This window comes from Hyla sarda, chromosome 3 (genome assembly GCF_029499605.1).
Source record: "Hyla sarda isolate aHylSar1 chromosome 3, aHylSar1.hap1, whole genome shotgun sequence".
Classification (NCBI taxonomy): Eukaryota; Metazoa; Chordata; class Amphibia; order Anura; family Hylidae; genus Hyla; species Hyla sarda.
The window spans coordinates 51,088,986-51,102,540 of NC_079191.1; the positions used below are offsets into that span (position 1 = coordinate 51,088,986).

Genomic DNA, 13,555 nt, shown 5'->3' on the forward strand with positions numbered 1-13,555 from the left:
CCGATCCTTCTCTCCCCCAACATCATCTGTTGGGAGACAGTCAGAAGGCTCCCATACATATTAGACAGTTGGCAGGGGGTTAAACCTACCTTTGTGTAGAGGGGCCTTAGTATTCATGCTGTGAGAGGGGAAGAGGGAGGAGGAGATCATCTTACATTCTCTGAGCCTTAAAGGGGTACTCCACCCCTAGACATCTTATCCTCTATCGAGAAGATAGGGGATAAGATGTCTGATCGCGGGGGTCCTGCTGCTGGGGACCCCCGCGATCTCAGCTGCAGCACCCCAGACATCTGGTGCATGGAGTGAACTCCGCTCCATGCTGGATCACTGGCGATACGGGGTGGAGGCTCGTGACGACACAGTCACGCTCCACCCATGATGTCACGGCAATGCCCTCTCTATGCAAGTCTATGGGAGGGGGTGTGACTTACATTGAGGGGGCGTGACCATGATGTCATGAGCCTCTGATGCTGCATCCGATGCTCTAAACGAACGCTAAGTGCAGCAGGGAGATCGTGGTTATCCCCAGCGGCGGGACCCCTGCGATCAGAGGATAGGGGATAAGATGTCTAGGGGTGGAGTACCCCTTTAACTTGTCTATATGTCTAGGGGCGGGGTACCCCTTTAACTTGTCTATAAGAAGTGTAATCAAAAAAAGAAAAAAAGTATCAAGTAGTGCTATCAAGTAACAGGTAATATCCAAATTCACTCACTCTGTATTGGGTAAAGCAGGGATAATCACCAGTACCCCCTTTCAGACCAGTGGGGGAAATTTATCAAAATCTGTTGAGAGGAAAAGTTGCCCTGTTGCCCATAGTAACCAATCAGCTCGCTTCTTTTCTTTTATTTAGAGGCCTTGTTATAATATAAGAAGCGATCTGATTATTCAGAATGTATAATTTGCTCTGACTCAAATATCAAAGTAACATGAACAATTTTCCGGTCGTTTCCACGGTCGATTTGATAATATTTCTGGATTTCTCCTTTAGGTCCTTGATTTATCGCTGTCTGTTTCCTCGGCTCACTACATCTGCGCTCCCGATAGTAAACACACCATTCTGGCCGCCCCCGCTCAACTACTCCTGGAGAAATTCCTGCAGTTTCACAGTCACCGGTTCTTTCCTCTGTCAGTGAATAACCACAGCCACCCAGTGCTTGTAGTCGATTGTTACCTCAACCTAGGACCCCAGGTACACAAAAACACATTCTTACAAAAATCACCTAACCCCGTCTTGGAGTAAGAGTTTGTATGAGATTACAGAATTGTCCTTGTGACTGCCTGTGATCTGAACGAGACATTGCAATTGCCAGTTATTGTCTAAAAAGAAAATAGTAGCTATGTAGACTTAAAAAAAATCATTTCTATCAATAATAAACTAAATAGAAAGGTTTGGTGTATTTAAAGGGGTATTCCAGTGTGGCCAAAAAGTGTATATATTTTTGGTGCTGTAGAAAACAAACAATAAAGGTAATTTTCATCTTAGGTCCACGCTGGTCCCACTGCAGCTCCTATCCGGCTGCTTCTGGTCCCCCTGATGCTCATTTCTTATACGTGCTTCCAAAAACAGAAGATAGAGTAGGACCTGCCTGCTCAGCCAATCATTGGCCACAGCAGTTCCCCATCTAGGCCAGTGAACTTCATCCTCGGAAGCCGGCAGAAGAAACGAGCGCTGGGAAACCAGAAGGAGCCAGATGGGATCAAGTTGTAATGAATTTTCTCCTTCTTAAATGTTGGGGAGCTGCCTACAGGGCCTCTCACATGTTGTGTAGTGTTACTACTAAGACCTGTCTAGGTTCTCAGCAGAAGAATAAATCCGTCTCCTCTCATTACATCCTCAGTCGTCTAATGAAATTACTCTGATGAGTCTGTTCTAGTCTATACAGCAAAGCAGACTTGTGAACAGCAGGAAGCTGGAAATATAAATTTCATTTGTGTAGTATTACAAAATTATGGTAAAGAGTACCTGTCACCAAATAAACTTTTCTAAACTAACTCAGACTATGTTCCCTAACTACTCCTAACACTCCACCCACCCTTACATTTTTTTTCAGAGCTTTAAAAAGCTCTGTAACATACTGTTCTTCTTGCTTCCATAGTGCAGTCTCCCAGCAGAAAATAGTGGGCGTTTCCCAGCAGGCATGACATTACTGAAGCCTGCTGTCAGACCACTTCTTCCCATTTACAGCTTTGCAGCGCTGTAATAATTAGAAGAGCTCAGGCTCTGTGCAGCCTTCAGTGAGGCTCTGTCTAGCTTCGAGTCTGTGCAGCTTTCAGTGAGTTTCTGTGCAGCTTTCTGTGAGGCTCTGTGCAGCTTTCAGTGAGGCTCTGTGCAGCTTTCAGTGAGGCTCTGTGCAGCTTTCAGTGAGGCTCTGTGCAGCTTTGAGTCTGTGCAACCTTCAGTGAGGCTCTGTGTAGCTTTGAGTCTGTGCAGCTTTCAGTGAGGCTCTGTGCAGCTTTCAGTGAGGCTCTGTGTAGCTTTCAGTGAGGCTCTGTGCAGCTTTCAGTGAGGCTCTGTGCAGCTTTCAGTGAGGCTCTGTGCAGCTTTGAGTCTGTGCAACCTTCAGTGAGGCTCTGTGTAGCTTTGAGTCTGTGCAGCTTTCAGTGAGGCTCTGTGCAGCTTTCAGTGAGGCTCTGTGTAGCTTTCAGTGAGGCTCTGTGCAGCTTTCAGTGAGGCTCTGTGCAGGTGTCAATCAAGCTCAGTGCAGAGAAGCACTTCCTGAGTTTGGTCTCCTGCCATAATTTTAAAAGCAAGTGAATGGGGAAGTGTCTGCTCATTAGACAAGGAACACTATATTAAAAATTTTATTTGGTGACAGGTACTCTTTAATATAGTTAGTAATAAATGATAACTATGTAAATAAATATGACATAATAATACATAAGCAGCAAACAATTTTAACAATTCTCCCAAATCTGATCTTCCTGGACACAATGCTCAGAATTCAATACACATTTGGATGTTTAGATTTAGGGTGAGGTCAGCTTTATATTAGTGAATATCTGATCTGTCTGTAATCTCTCAGTAAATACAACCTTTCCCTTTTCAGATTTCAGTGTGCTGTGTCAGCTCTCGTCCGCACTCTGTTAACATTAGCTGCCCCGACATGACGTTCAGCGGGCTGCTGCTGCACCTCTGCGACTCTTTTGTTGTTGCCAGTTTCTTGAAGAAGTTTCAGTTCCTCAAAGGTAAGTCCAGCCCGGGGGACCCCACAATCCACACTCCTGTAATCCACGTAACCCTTCCAGCATGATTTCTATTGATGCAGATTAGGCATAAAAATCTTAAAGGGGCACTCTGGTGGAAAACCTTTTTTTTTTTTTAACTCAACTGGTGCCAGAAAGTTAAACAGATTTGTAAATTACGCAATCCACAAAGTGGCACCCGGCACTGCCCGGCTCAAGCACTGATTCAATGCACGCTGACACCTTCCTACAGATCCCGTGATTAATATTCAGCATATAGGTGGTGCTCACTATAATCCAACAAACAGTTCACTTCTATAAAACTTCCAAGATGAGAAAGAAATCCACAGGGCACTCACCAATGCTGCAAAATGTGTCCTTTATTTCACGGGTCCATACATCAGTGCGGAGACACTCATACAGGTGTGCTCACCCGTATGAGCGTCTCCGCACTGATGTATGGACCTGTGAAATAAAGGACACATTTTGCAGCAATGGTGAGTGCCCTGTGGATTTCTTCCTCATCTTGGATGTTTTATAGATTTGTAAATTACTTCTATTAAAAAAATCTTTTTACTTATACTTATTAGCTGCTGAATACTACAGAGGAAATTCTTTTCTTTTTGGAAAACAGAGCTCTCTGCTGACATCACGAGCACAGTGCTCTCTCCTGACATCTCTGTCCATTTTAAGAACTGTCCAGAGCAGGAGAAAATCCACATAGAAAACATATGCTGCTCTGGACAGTTCCTAAAATGGACAGAGATGTCAGCAGAGAGCTATGTGTTCCAAAAAGAAAATAATTTCCTCTGTAGTATTCAGCAGCTAATAAGTACTGGAAGGATTAAGATTTTTTTTAATAGAAGTGATTTACAAATCTGTTTAACTTTCTGGCACCAGTCGATTTAAAAAATAAATAAATAAAAGTTTTCCACCGGAGTACCCCTTTAATCATAATTATCATGTGTCTTGCCAGATGTGTCAAACCAGGGTGCCTCCAGCAGTTGCAAAACTACAACTCCCAGCATGCCCGGACAGCCAAAGGCTGTCCGGGCATGCTGGGAGTTGTAGATTTGTAACAGCTGGAGGCACCCTGGTTCGGAAACACTGTTATAATTCTTAGTGATGTCTGCTGTACCCCTGGGGTTAAACCACAAGTTTGTAATGAGCTTTTCCACAGTAATGCCAACAAAAACACATTGCTCACAATGTTCTATCTGAATTTGACTCCTATTTGACATTAACACTAATATATCCAGGTCACGGCTTGGTAAGAACACTGGAATAGAAATAACCATGCCAGGTTACAGTGCTCAGCAGATTCTCCATGGGGCAGTCAGAGAGTTGTTCTTATTTTAGTCTTTAACTCTTACAACCCATCCAGTCACATACATAGAAGAGAGGAGGCGAAAGGTCTTTGAGGTCCTAGCACCGACTGATTTAGGCACCCGCCACTGCACCGGGAATATCCTTTCTGGGCGGATATAAAGTAGTGTGTTAGGAGTTTAAGCACTCATGACTGGGAACCTAACGTTATCTCCTGCTTGGGTGATTAATCATGATTTTTATTTTTCGGAATGTTCAAAGATTATTAATGCTTAAAGGGGTATTTAAAAAAAACACTTTTATTTATATATATATATATATATATATATATATATATATATATTTTTTTTTTTTTTTTTTTTATCAACTGGCTCCAGAAAGTTAAACAGATTTGTAAATTACTTCTATAAAAAAAAAATCATAATCCTTCCAATAATTAACAGCTGCTGAAGTTGAGTTGTTCTTTTCTGTCTGACAACAGTGCTCTCTGCTGACACCTCTGCCTGTCTCAGGAACTGTCCGGAGCATAAGAGGTTTGCTATAGGGATTTGCTTCTACTCTGGACAGCTCCTGAGACAGGTGTCATCAGGGAGCAGTTAGACAGAAGCGCACAACTCAACTTCAGCAGCTGATAAGTACAAGAAGGATTAAGATTTTTTAATAGAAGTAATTTACAAATCTGTTTAACTTTCTGGAGCAAGTTGATATATAGAAAAACGTTTTTTTCCCTGGAATACCCCTTTAAAGAGGTACTCCGGTGCAAAACAAATGTTCAAATTAACTGGTGACAGAAAGTTAAACAGATTTCTAAATTACTTCTATTTAAAAATCTTAATCCTTCCAGTACTTATCAGCTGCTGCATGCTCCACAGGAAGTTGTGCTGAAGTTGAGTTGTTCTTTTCTGTCTGACAACAGTGCTCTCTGCTGACACCTCTGTCTGTTTCAGGGACTGTCTGGAGCATAAGAGGTTTGCTATGGGGATTTGCTTCTACTCTAGACAGCTCCCGAGACAGGTGTCATCAGAGAGCAGTTAGACAGAAATGAACAACTCAACTTCAGCAGCTGATAAGTGCTGGAAGGATTAAGATTTTTTAATAGAAGTAATTTACAAATCTGTTTAACTTTCTGGAGCCAGTTGATATATAGAAAAACATTTTTCCTGGAATACCCCTTTAAAGAGGTACTCCAGTGCAAAACAAATGTTTTCAAATCAACTGGTGACAGAGTTAAATTGATTTCTAAATTACTTCTATTTAAAAATATTAATCCTTCCAGTACTTATCAGCTGCTGCATGCTCCACAGGAAGTTGTGCAGTTCTTTTCAGTCTGACCACAGTGCTCTCTGCTGACACCTCTGTTCGTGTCAGGAACTGTCCACAGCAAAAGAGGTTTGCTATGGGGATTTGCTCCTGCCCTGCAGTTCCTGACATTGACAGAGGTGTCATCAGAGAGCACTGTGGTCAGACTGAAAAGAACCACACAACTTCCTCTGGAGCATACAGCAGCTGATAAGTACTGGATGGATTAAGATTTTTAAATAGAAGAAATTTACAAATCAGTATAACTTTCTGCCACCAGTTGATTTAAATTTTTTCCCCTCTGGTGTATCCCTTTAAAGGGGTATTCCGGGTAAAAACATCTTATCCCCTATCGAAAGGATAGGGGATAAATGTCTGATCGCGGGGGGCCCGCCGCTGGAACCCCCCCGCAATCTCCCTGCAGCACCCGCATTCTATGCGTAGCCGCGTCTAAATTTTCGGAAACCTCCGGACTTCCGAGATGGGGACGTGACTTCACGCCACGCCTCCTCCATTCATGTCTATGGGAGAGGGCGTTGTGGCCGTTAGGCCCCCTCCCAAAGAAATGAATGGAGTGGGCGTGACGTCACGTCCCCGTCTCGGAAGCCCGGAGGTTTCCGAAAATTTAGACGCAGCTACGCATAGAATGCGGGTTGCTGCAGGAAGATCACGGCGTGCCCCCGGCGATCAGACATCTCATCCCCTATCCTTTCGATAGGGGATAAGATGTTTTTGCCCGGAATACCCCTTTATGTCCTAGAACATAAAGATGGCATGCTGGACTTTGTAGTTTAGTTACATGGAACTGCACTGCTGTGTGGAGTCTCAATACCTTTTTGCAGAGGTGACTCTTGTAGCGACATTGTAGTCTTAGAGCTTGACCATTTCCTTTTATTCTCTAGATGCCACCCTGTGTGTTGTGTGCCAGGACCGCAATGCTCTCCGCCAGACAGTGGTCAGACTGGAGCTGGAGGACGAGTGGCAATTCCGTCTACGAGATGAGTTCCAAACAGCCAATGCCAAGGAAGACAAACCCTTGTTCATCTTGACTGGACGCCATGTGTAAAAAAAAGAAAACCAGTGGCGTCCACTTACCTGCAGCCCTTACCTGGATTCTCTGTATAGAAAAGGACTATTTCATGTTTTGCACTGAATTACAATGTCAGTGCTGGTAAACAGCGATACCTGACATGGTAACATGGACAAACACACCGGTTACATTCCTAGATTTATTTATATGTAATATGTATCTGTATATATTTTAGGCACTGAATAGACACTAATGTTACTTTTTAATTGATGTTTCTTTGTTTTTTATTACAAGGGGAATGAATAATATTCTTGGCTTTTTATTACGTCGGATGGCAGCAGGAGGAGCTGTACTTAAGGCAGGTCAGCTGAGAGCACAATTCATTGTCAGCAGGAGAATTATCTTTAGTGCAGATAGTTTATATAGCGGTAGTATAAAGTAGTATTCATTAAAGGGGTACTCCCGTGGAAAACATTTTTTTTTAATCAATTGGTGCCAGAAACTTCTATCAAAAAATCTTAATCCTTCCAGTACTTTTTAGGGGCTGTATACTACAGAGGAAATGCTTTCTTTTTTGGATTTCTCTTCTGTCATGACCACAGCGCTCTCTGCTGACCATTTTAGGAACTGTCTAGAGCATCATATGTTTGCTATGGGGATTTTGCTCCTGCTCTGGACAGTTCCTAAAATGGACAGCAGAGGTCAGCAGAGAGCACTGTGGTCGTGACAGAAGAGAAATCCAATAAGAAAAGCATTTATACAGCCCCTAAAAAGTATTGGAAGGATTAAGATTTTTTTAATAGAAGTAATTTACAAATCTGTTTAACTTTCTGGCAGCAGGGAGTACCCCTTTAAATAGTGATGCCAACCGGGGCCTAGGCCTTGGGGCAACAGACTTAGGCTGGGTTCACATCACGTTTTTCCATACGGTTTTCAATCTGTTTTTCTAAAGAAAACCGGATGGCAAAAAAATGGATGGAACAATATGGGAAAAAGTAAACCGTATGCGTTTTTAAACTGTATACTGCTTTTAAAAGTGCATACGGTTTCCCATATGGAACTTTATACATGTGCGTTTCCCATTGACGTCCATGTTAAAAAAAACTTATGCGGTTGCAGTACGGTTTTTAAACCGGAGTCAAAACAGTGGTTGACCACGTTTTTGTCTCCAATTTAAAAACCGTATTGCAACCACATACGTTTTTTTTTTTAACATGGACATCAATGGGAAACGCACATGTATACAGTTCCATACGGGAAACCGTATACGGTTTTTACTTTACGCATGTGCATTTGCATCCTAAAGTCCCCACCCAACACCCCTCCCATTAAAAATTGAAAAAATTATCAAAAACATGTTTTTTTTTTTTTTTTTATATAAAAACTGACGGAACTGTATGCACTTTTAAAAACAGTATACAGTTTAATAACACATACAGTTTACTTTTTCCCATACTGTTCCATCCGTTTTTTTGCCATACGGTTTTCTTTAGCAAAACGGATTAAAACAGTATGGCAAAAACGTGATGTGAACCCAGCCTTACAGAGGGTCCTCTGTGTACCCTGTACTGCAGCACACAGCACACCTACCCAAACCTCTGTAGGCACCCAAAGCCTAGTAGACCCTTAGGGGGGCATTTATCATTGTAGGTGTAAGTGAAGCATTTAACATTGTAGGTGTAAGTGAAGCATTTATCATTGTAGGTGTAAGTGAAGCATTTATCATTGTAGGTGTAAGTGAAGCATTTTTCTACACCTTATTGTTGTGTGCTGGTAATGTGTAAAATGTATTCAATGGTCACAGAGCATTTCATAAATTTTGTGCAGGTGACATTTTCTGAAATTTTACTCTTTACATACGCCTTTTTTGCACCTTTTCACAAAAAGGCGCAGTTCATAAAACCCTTCCATATCATGTGTATTGCCAAAATCAGTGGATTGCAACTCAAAATCAGCAGAAATGTGTAAACCAAAAGGCGCAAATAAACCCTGCTTGCTCCTTTTCTAGACACAAAAAACAGTCTAAAGACAAAGATAAATGTCGGCCTCAGTTTCCAATTTAAAAAAAAAAAAAAAAAAATTCTGCTGTTTTTATATGATTTTTGTTTCAATCCCCTATCTCTGTTGCTGTCAGTGAAGGTGAACAGTTTTCTTCACATTCATGTAAAATCTGTCCTAATATTATCCGCCTGATACATCCCCATGGTTTATATATTACAGCTAGAGATGAGCAAACTTACAGTAAATTCGATTCGTCACGAACTTCTCGGCTCAGCAGTTGATGACTTTTCCTGCATAAATTAGTTCAGCTTTCAGGTGCTCCCGTGGGCTGGAAAAGGTGGATACAGTCCTAGGAGACTCTTTCCTAGGACTGTATCCACCTTTTCCAGCCCACCGGAGCACCTGAAAGCTGAACTAATTTATGCAGGATAAGTCATCAACTGCCGAGCCGAGAAGTTCATGACGAATCGAATTTACTGTAAGTTCGCTCATCTCTAATTACAGCTCTCAGGCTGAGGCCACAAATTGTGGTTCATGTATCTGTTGTAGGCCAGTGTTTTCCAACCAGGGTGCCCCCAGCTGTTGCAAAACTACAACTCCCAGCATGCCCGGACAGCCGTTGCCTGGTTGGGAAACACTGCCGTAGGCAGTCCTGATCAGGAGTTTCTTTTTGTGCCCCTGAATGCCAGCATTGACTGTTTCACTGACAAGAATCAGAGATATTGAAAACAGTTTAAAACCGATGAAAGTTTATTAGAATAGTGGCATAGCTATAGGGGGTTGCAGATGTTGCAGCTGCGACAGGGCCTATAAGCCGGGTGGGCCCAGAAGCCTTCCTGACCTGCTGATTGCTCCCATGCTTAGCAGTATACAGAAATATGTGCAGTAGATGCTGGGGAAGGTTCACAGTCACTGACAGAAGCAGAGGTATTACACAGGAGTATGGCTTTACAAGCTAAAAGACAGAGTAGTTAAAGGGGTATTCCATGAAAAAAAAAAAAATACTTTTCATATCAACTGGCTGCAGAAAGTTAAACAGATTTGTAAATTACTTCTATAAAAAAAATCTTAATCCTTCCAGTACTTATTTTCTATCTGACCACAGTGCTCTCTGCTGACACCACTGTCTGTCTCAGAAACTGTTCAGAGCAGGAGAAGTTTTCTATGGGGATTTGCTGCTACTCTAGACAATTCCTAAAACAGACAGAGATGTCAGCAGAGAGCATTGTTGTCAGACAAAAAATAACCACTCAACTTCAGCAGCTGATAAGTACTGGAAGGATTAAGATTTTTTTTTTATAGAAGTCATTCACAAATCTGTTCAACTTTCTGGAGCCAGTTGATATATATATATATATATATATATGTTTTTTTCATGGAATACCCCTTTAACTAGTGACTGCACTGACAGGAGCAGAGAAGACAATACTAGAGGCCATTGCACTGATATGTGAAAATGCTATATACTGTGCTCACACTTACCGCGGATCTCCACTGCTTTGGGAACCCCATGCCGATCCTTCTTTCATGTTGTGCCAATGAGGGGATAGATCCCGATAGAGATCGATTATAATAGTATGTTCTCTGTATTTTGCAGCAGTTTTTGAACTGTAACATTGACTACATTGTTTTATAATAATCGTGTACAGTCGTAAAAATGTATGTGATAGAAGCACATTTGTAATGTATGACGGGAAATCCCATGGATTTTACTGTGATTCCTGCTTTTAACATTAAAGGGTCACTCTCATTAAAACAAATGTTTGCTATTGCACTCCTTATGGTAAATGAAAAATATTTCTAATATACTTTGTTTAAAAAAAATGAAGTTTTCTATGTTTTATTTGTGCCTAAAAAAGCTCAAGAGCACATTTTCCCCCAACTCATACACAGACTTTGGCCAAACACAGGAAGTGCAGCCTGGAGTGCTGCAGGGGGTGTGTCCAGCCTCATCCAATCATAGCTCATCTCACACTTAACTGCCATAGGCTGTTGGTTGGACACTCCCCCCTCAGCACTCTAGGCTGCACTTCCTTCCAATCTATCTGTGTATGAGTTGGGGGAAAATGTTCTCTTGAGCTTTTTTAAGCACAAATAAAACATAGAAAACTTCATTTTTTATAAACAAAGTATGTTCGAATTATTTTTTATTTACCATAAGGAGTGCAATAGCAAAAATTTGTTTTAATGAGAGTGACCCTTTAAGGGTACGTTCACACGTACAGGATCCTGTGCAGATTTGATCCGCAGGATTTGTAACTGCAGATTAGAAGCTGCGCTCACTCATTTAGTTTACATTGAAATCTGTAGCAGAAAATCTGCGTACGTGTGAACGTAGCCTAAAGGGGTATTCCGGTTTTATACATCTTATCCCCTGTCCAAAGGATAGGGGATAAGATGTATGAAGCCGGAATACCCCTTTATGTCGTGTAGGTTATATAACGTGTGAGCCTCCGGCTGGTGTTCATCGACTCCCTGACAGTATACCCGATGACTGGCATAATGTGCAGGCGATGTTATGTAACACCAGTCAGTCAGTCTGCTCATGGTAATGAATCTTGACGTTTCATTTACACTTAGTTAGGGAAGGACTCCGTGTCTTATAAGTTTTCATGTCAATCTTAAAGTGGCGTTAATGTTTGTAAATAATGTATGTGCTATGTGCCGTATTTCTTGGTCTGGCCATCTAATAATTTAATATGTACAAGTTTTTGAAATAAAATACATATACTATACATGTGTCTATGTTATTTCTGCTCCTCCTGCCTTTTTTGTTAAAAGGGTTCTCCCAAAACCTGCATGGTCTGTTAGGTTAAAGGGGTACTCCGGCCCTAATACACCTTATTCCCTATCCAAAGGATAGGGGATAAGATGTATGATCGAAGGGTCCTGCCACTGGGGACCCCCGCGATCATACATCTTATCCCCTATCCTTTGGATAGGGAATAAGGTGTATTAGGGCCGGAGTTCCCCTTTAAAGGAGCACTGTGGTGCTGAATTCAAAGGATAGGGGTGTTGAAAGGATAGGGGATAAGTGTTTGATTGCAGGGGGTTCCATCGCTGGGACCCCTGAGATCTACTGCCCGGTGCCCCTTTCTCCTCGTGGACAGAGCAATCTCCACTCCATGCAAGGAGACTGTCGACCCCGCACAAAGCGGAAGATAGAAATACATGGAGGGGGCGTGTCAGCCCCGTTTCGTGTGGGGGTCAACAGAGCTCCGTTTATACAGAAAGCAAGGTACCGGGCAGGAGATCGCTGGGGGTCTCAGTGGTCAGACCCCCTGCGATCAGACACTTAAACCCTATACGTTGGATAGGGGATAAATTGTTTAGCACCACAATACTCCTTTAACCATTTAACCCTTTAGAGTGGTGGCTAGGTGACGTTATGCTCTCATTGCTGCTATTGGGCCCAGTAGAGCCCCCTCTATTGTGCACAGCAATTTATCATTCACTCCAGTTCAGAGGCCAGGGCCAGAGCTGGGCTGTTTGACAGTATTACACATACTGTACATGAACTTCCTTTTCCTTACTTCTCTACCCAATCAAAGTGCATATGTCATGACATAGTGTTGAATAAAGTGCACTGGACTGCATTGTGCTAGGCTGATTTACACAGTTCAGTACAGAGGAAGGGAGAAGGGGCTTACTGATGAGATGTTTTTTCAAGGTGCTATATAGGAGCTGTTCCTGCTGTTCCTGCTAAAAAGCTAAAGAGAGGTGGGTAGATAAGATCACACTGCAACACTGAACATGTAGCAGTAAGATACAGCTGCCCTGAACTTTAAGAGTGGTGTGTGGGAGGAAAGCCTTGATTTACCTGTGGATCATCTCCTTAGGTAGAATAGCTCAGCTGACAGGTACACAGCCCAGCCTCTCATGCTCCCTCCCCCTCTCCTGCACATTCCAAACTCTATTCCAACTTGCTGTAATTTGTCCTGATCTAGCTGTTACTAGAGACAAATTTCCTCTGACAACAGGGAGTGGACAGCAGATTGCAAAGAAATAAGACACCTAGTGGCCAAGAGCTGTTTTTCTGGGATAAAAGTTCCTTTTTGTTTAGTGCTTTAAAATATGTTAGGAATCACATTAGCTATCAAATGCCCAACACCATTTATAGCAACATATGTAATAATCCATGCATCTGCATATAGCAACTGACCCCACTGCCACCACCATCATTAGTAATAATTATTATTTTTTTCCTTTAATTTTTAAAGTGCACCCTTACATGTATTGATCATAGCTAAACGACAGCATCCGTAGAGGTGTAGAACTTGTGACCCCCTTCCATTAAAGTACAGCATGCAAAAAAAAAAAAAGAAAATACACATTATTTTCTCCAGAAATCTTTATTTGAATTTGGCGTAGGTTTAGTGCAGGATGCTATCTGGGAAATATAGTATAGGAACTTCTGATATGCCCCAAAGCTGAAGTCGGATGCACCAGAATATTTTTGTGGCAAAACACTACAAAACGGTAGTGACTTATCTTTGTTTGCACAGAATATATCCAGTAATTTTATGATTTCTAACTCCAAAGGATAGGGGATAAGATGTCTGATCGCGAGGGTCCCTAGCGGCAGGACCCCCGCAATCTAGCATGCAGGAAACGCTGGAGGCTCTCAGTGTTATGCCTCCCGACCACGGGGACGGAGTATCGCCCCCTCCCATAGTCTTGCATTGAGTGGGCGGGGCATGAAATCACACGGGGGC

The 13,555-nt window shown here is 42.2% G+C and overlaps 1 protein-coding gene across 7 annotated transcripts in view; it reads left to right on the forward strand.

Moving 5' to 3' along the window:
* The window catches only part of GREB1 (growth regulating estrogen receptor binding 1), a 197,317-nt gene extending 189,490 nt beyond the window's left edge, over positions 1 to 7,827 (forward strand). For all 7 annotated transcript variants that reach the window (XM_056564205.1, XM_056564202.1, XM_056564207.1 and 4 more), the window contains exons 32-34: positions 990 to 1,190; positions 3,049 to 3,187; positions 6,712 to 7,827. In XM_056564205.1, the coding sequence (XP_056420180.1) occupies positions 990 to 1,190; positions 3,049 to 3,187; positions 6,712 to 6,875 (504 nt within the window). In that variant the 3' untranslated portion in view covers positions 6,876 to 7,827. The remainder of the gene's footprint in view (positions 1 to 989; positions 1,191 to 3,048; positions 3,188 to 6,711) is intronic.
* Positions 7,828 to 13,555: the final 5,728 nt, after the last annotated feature.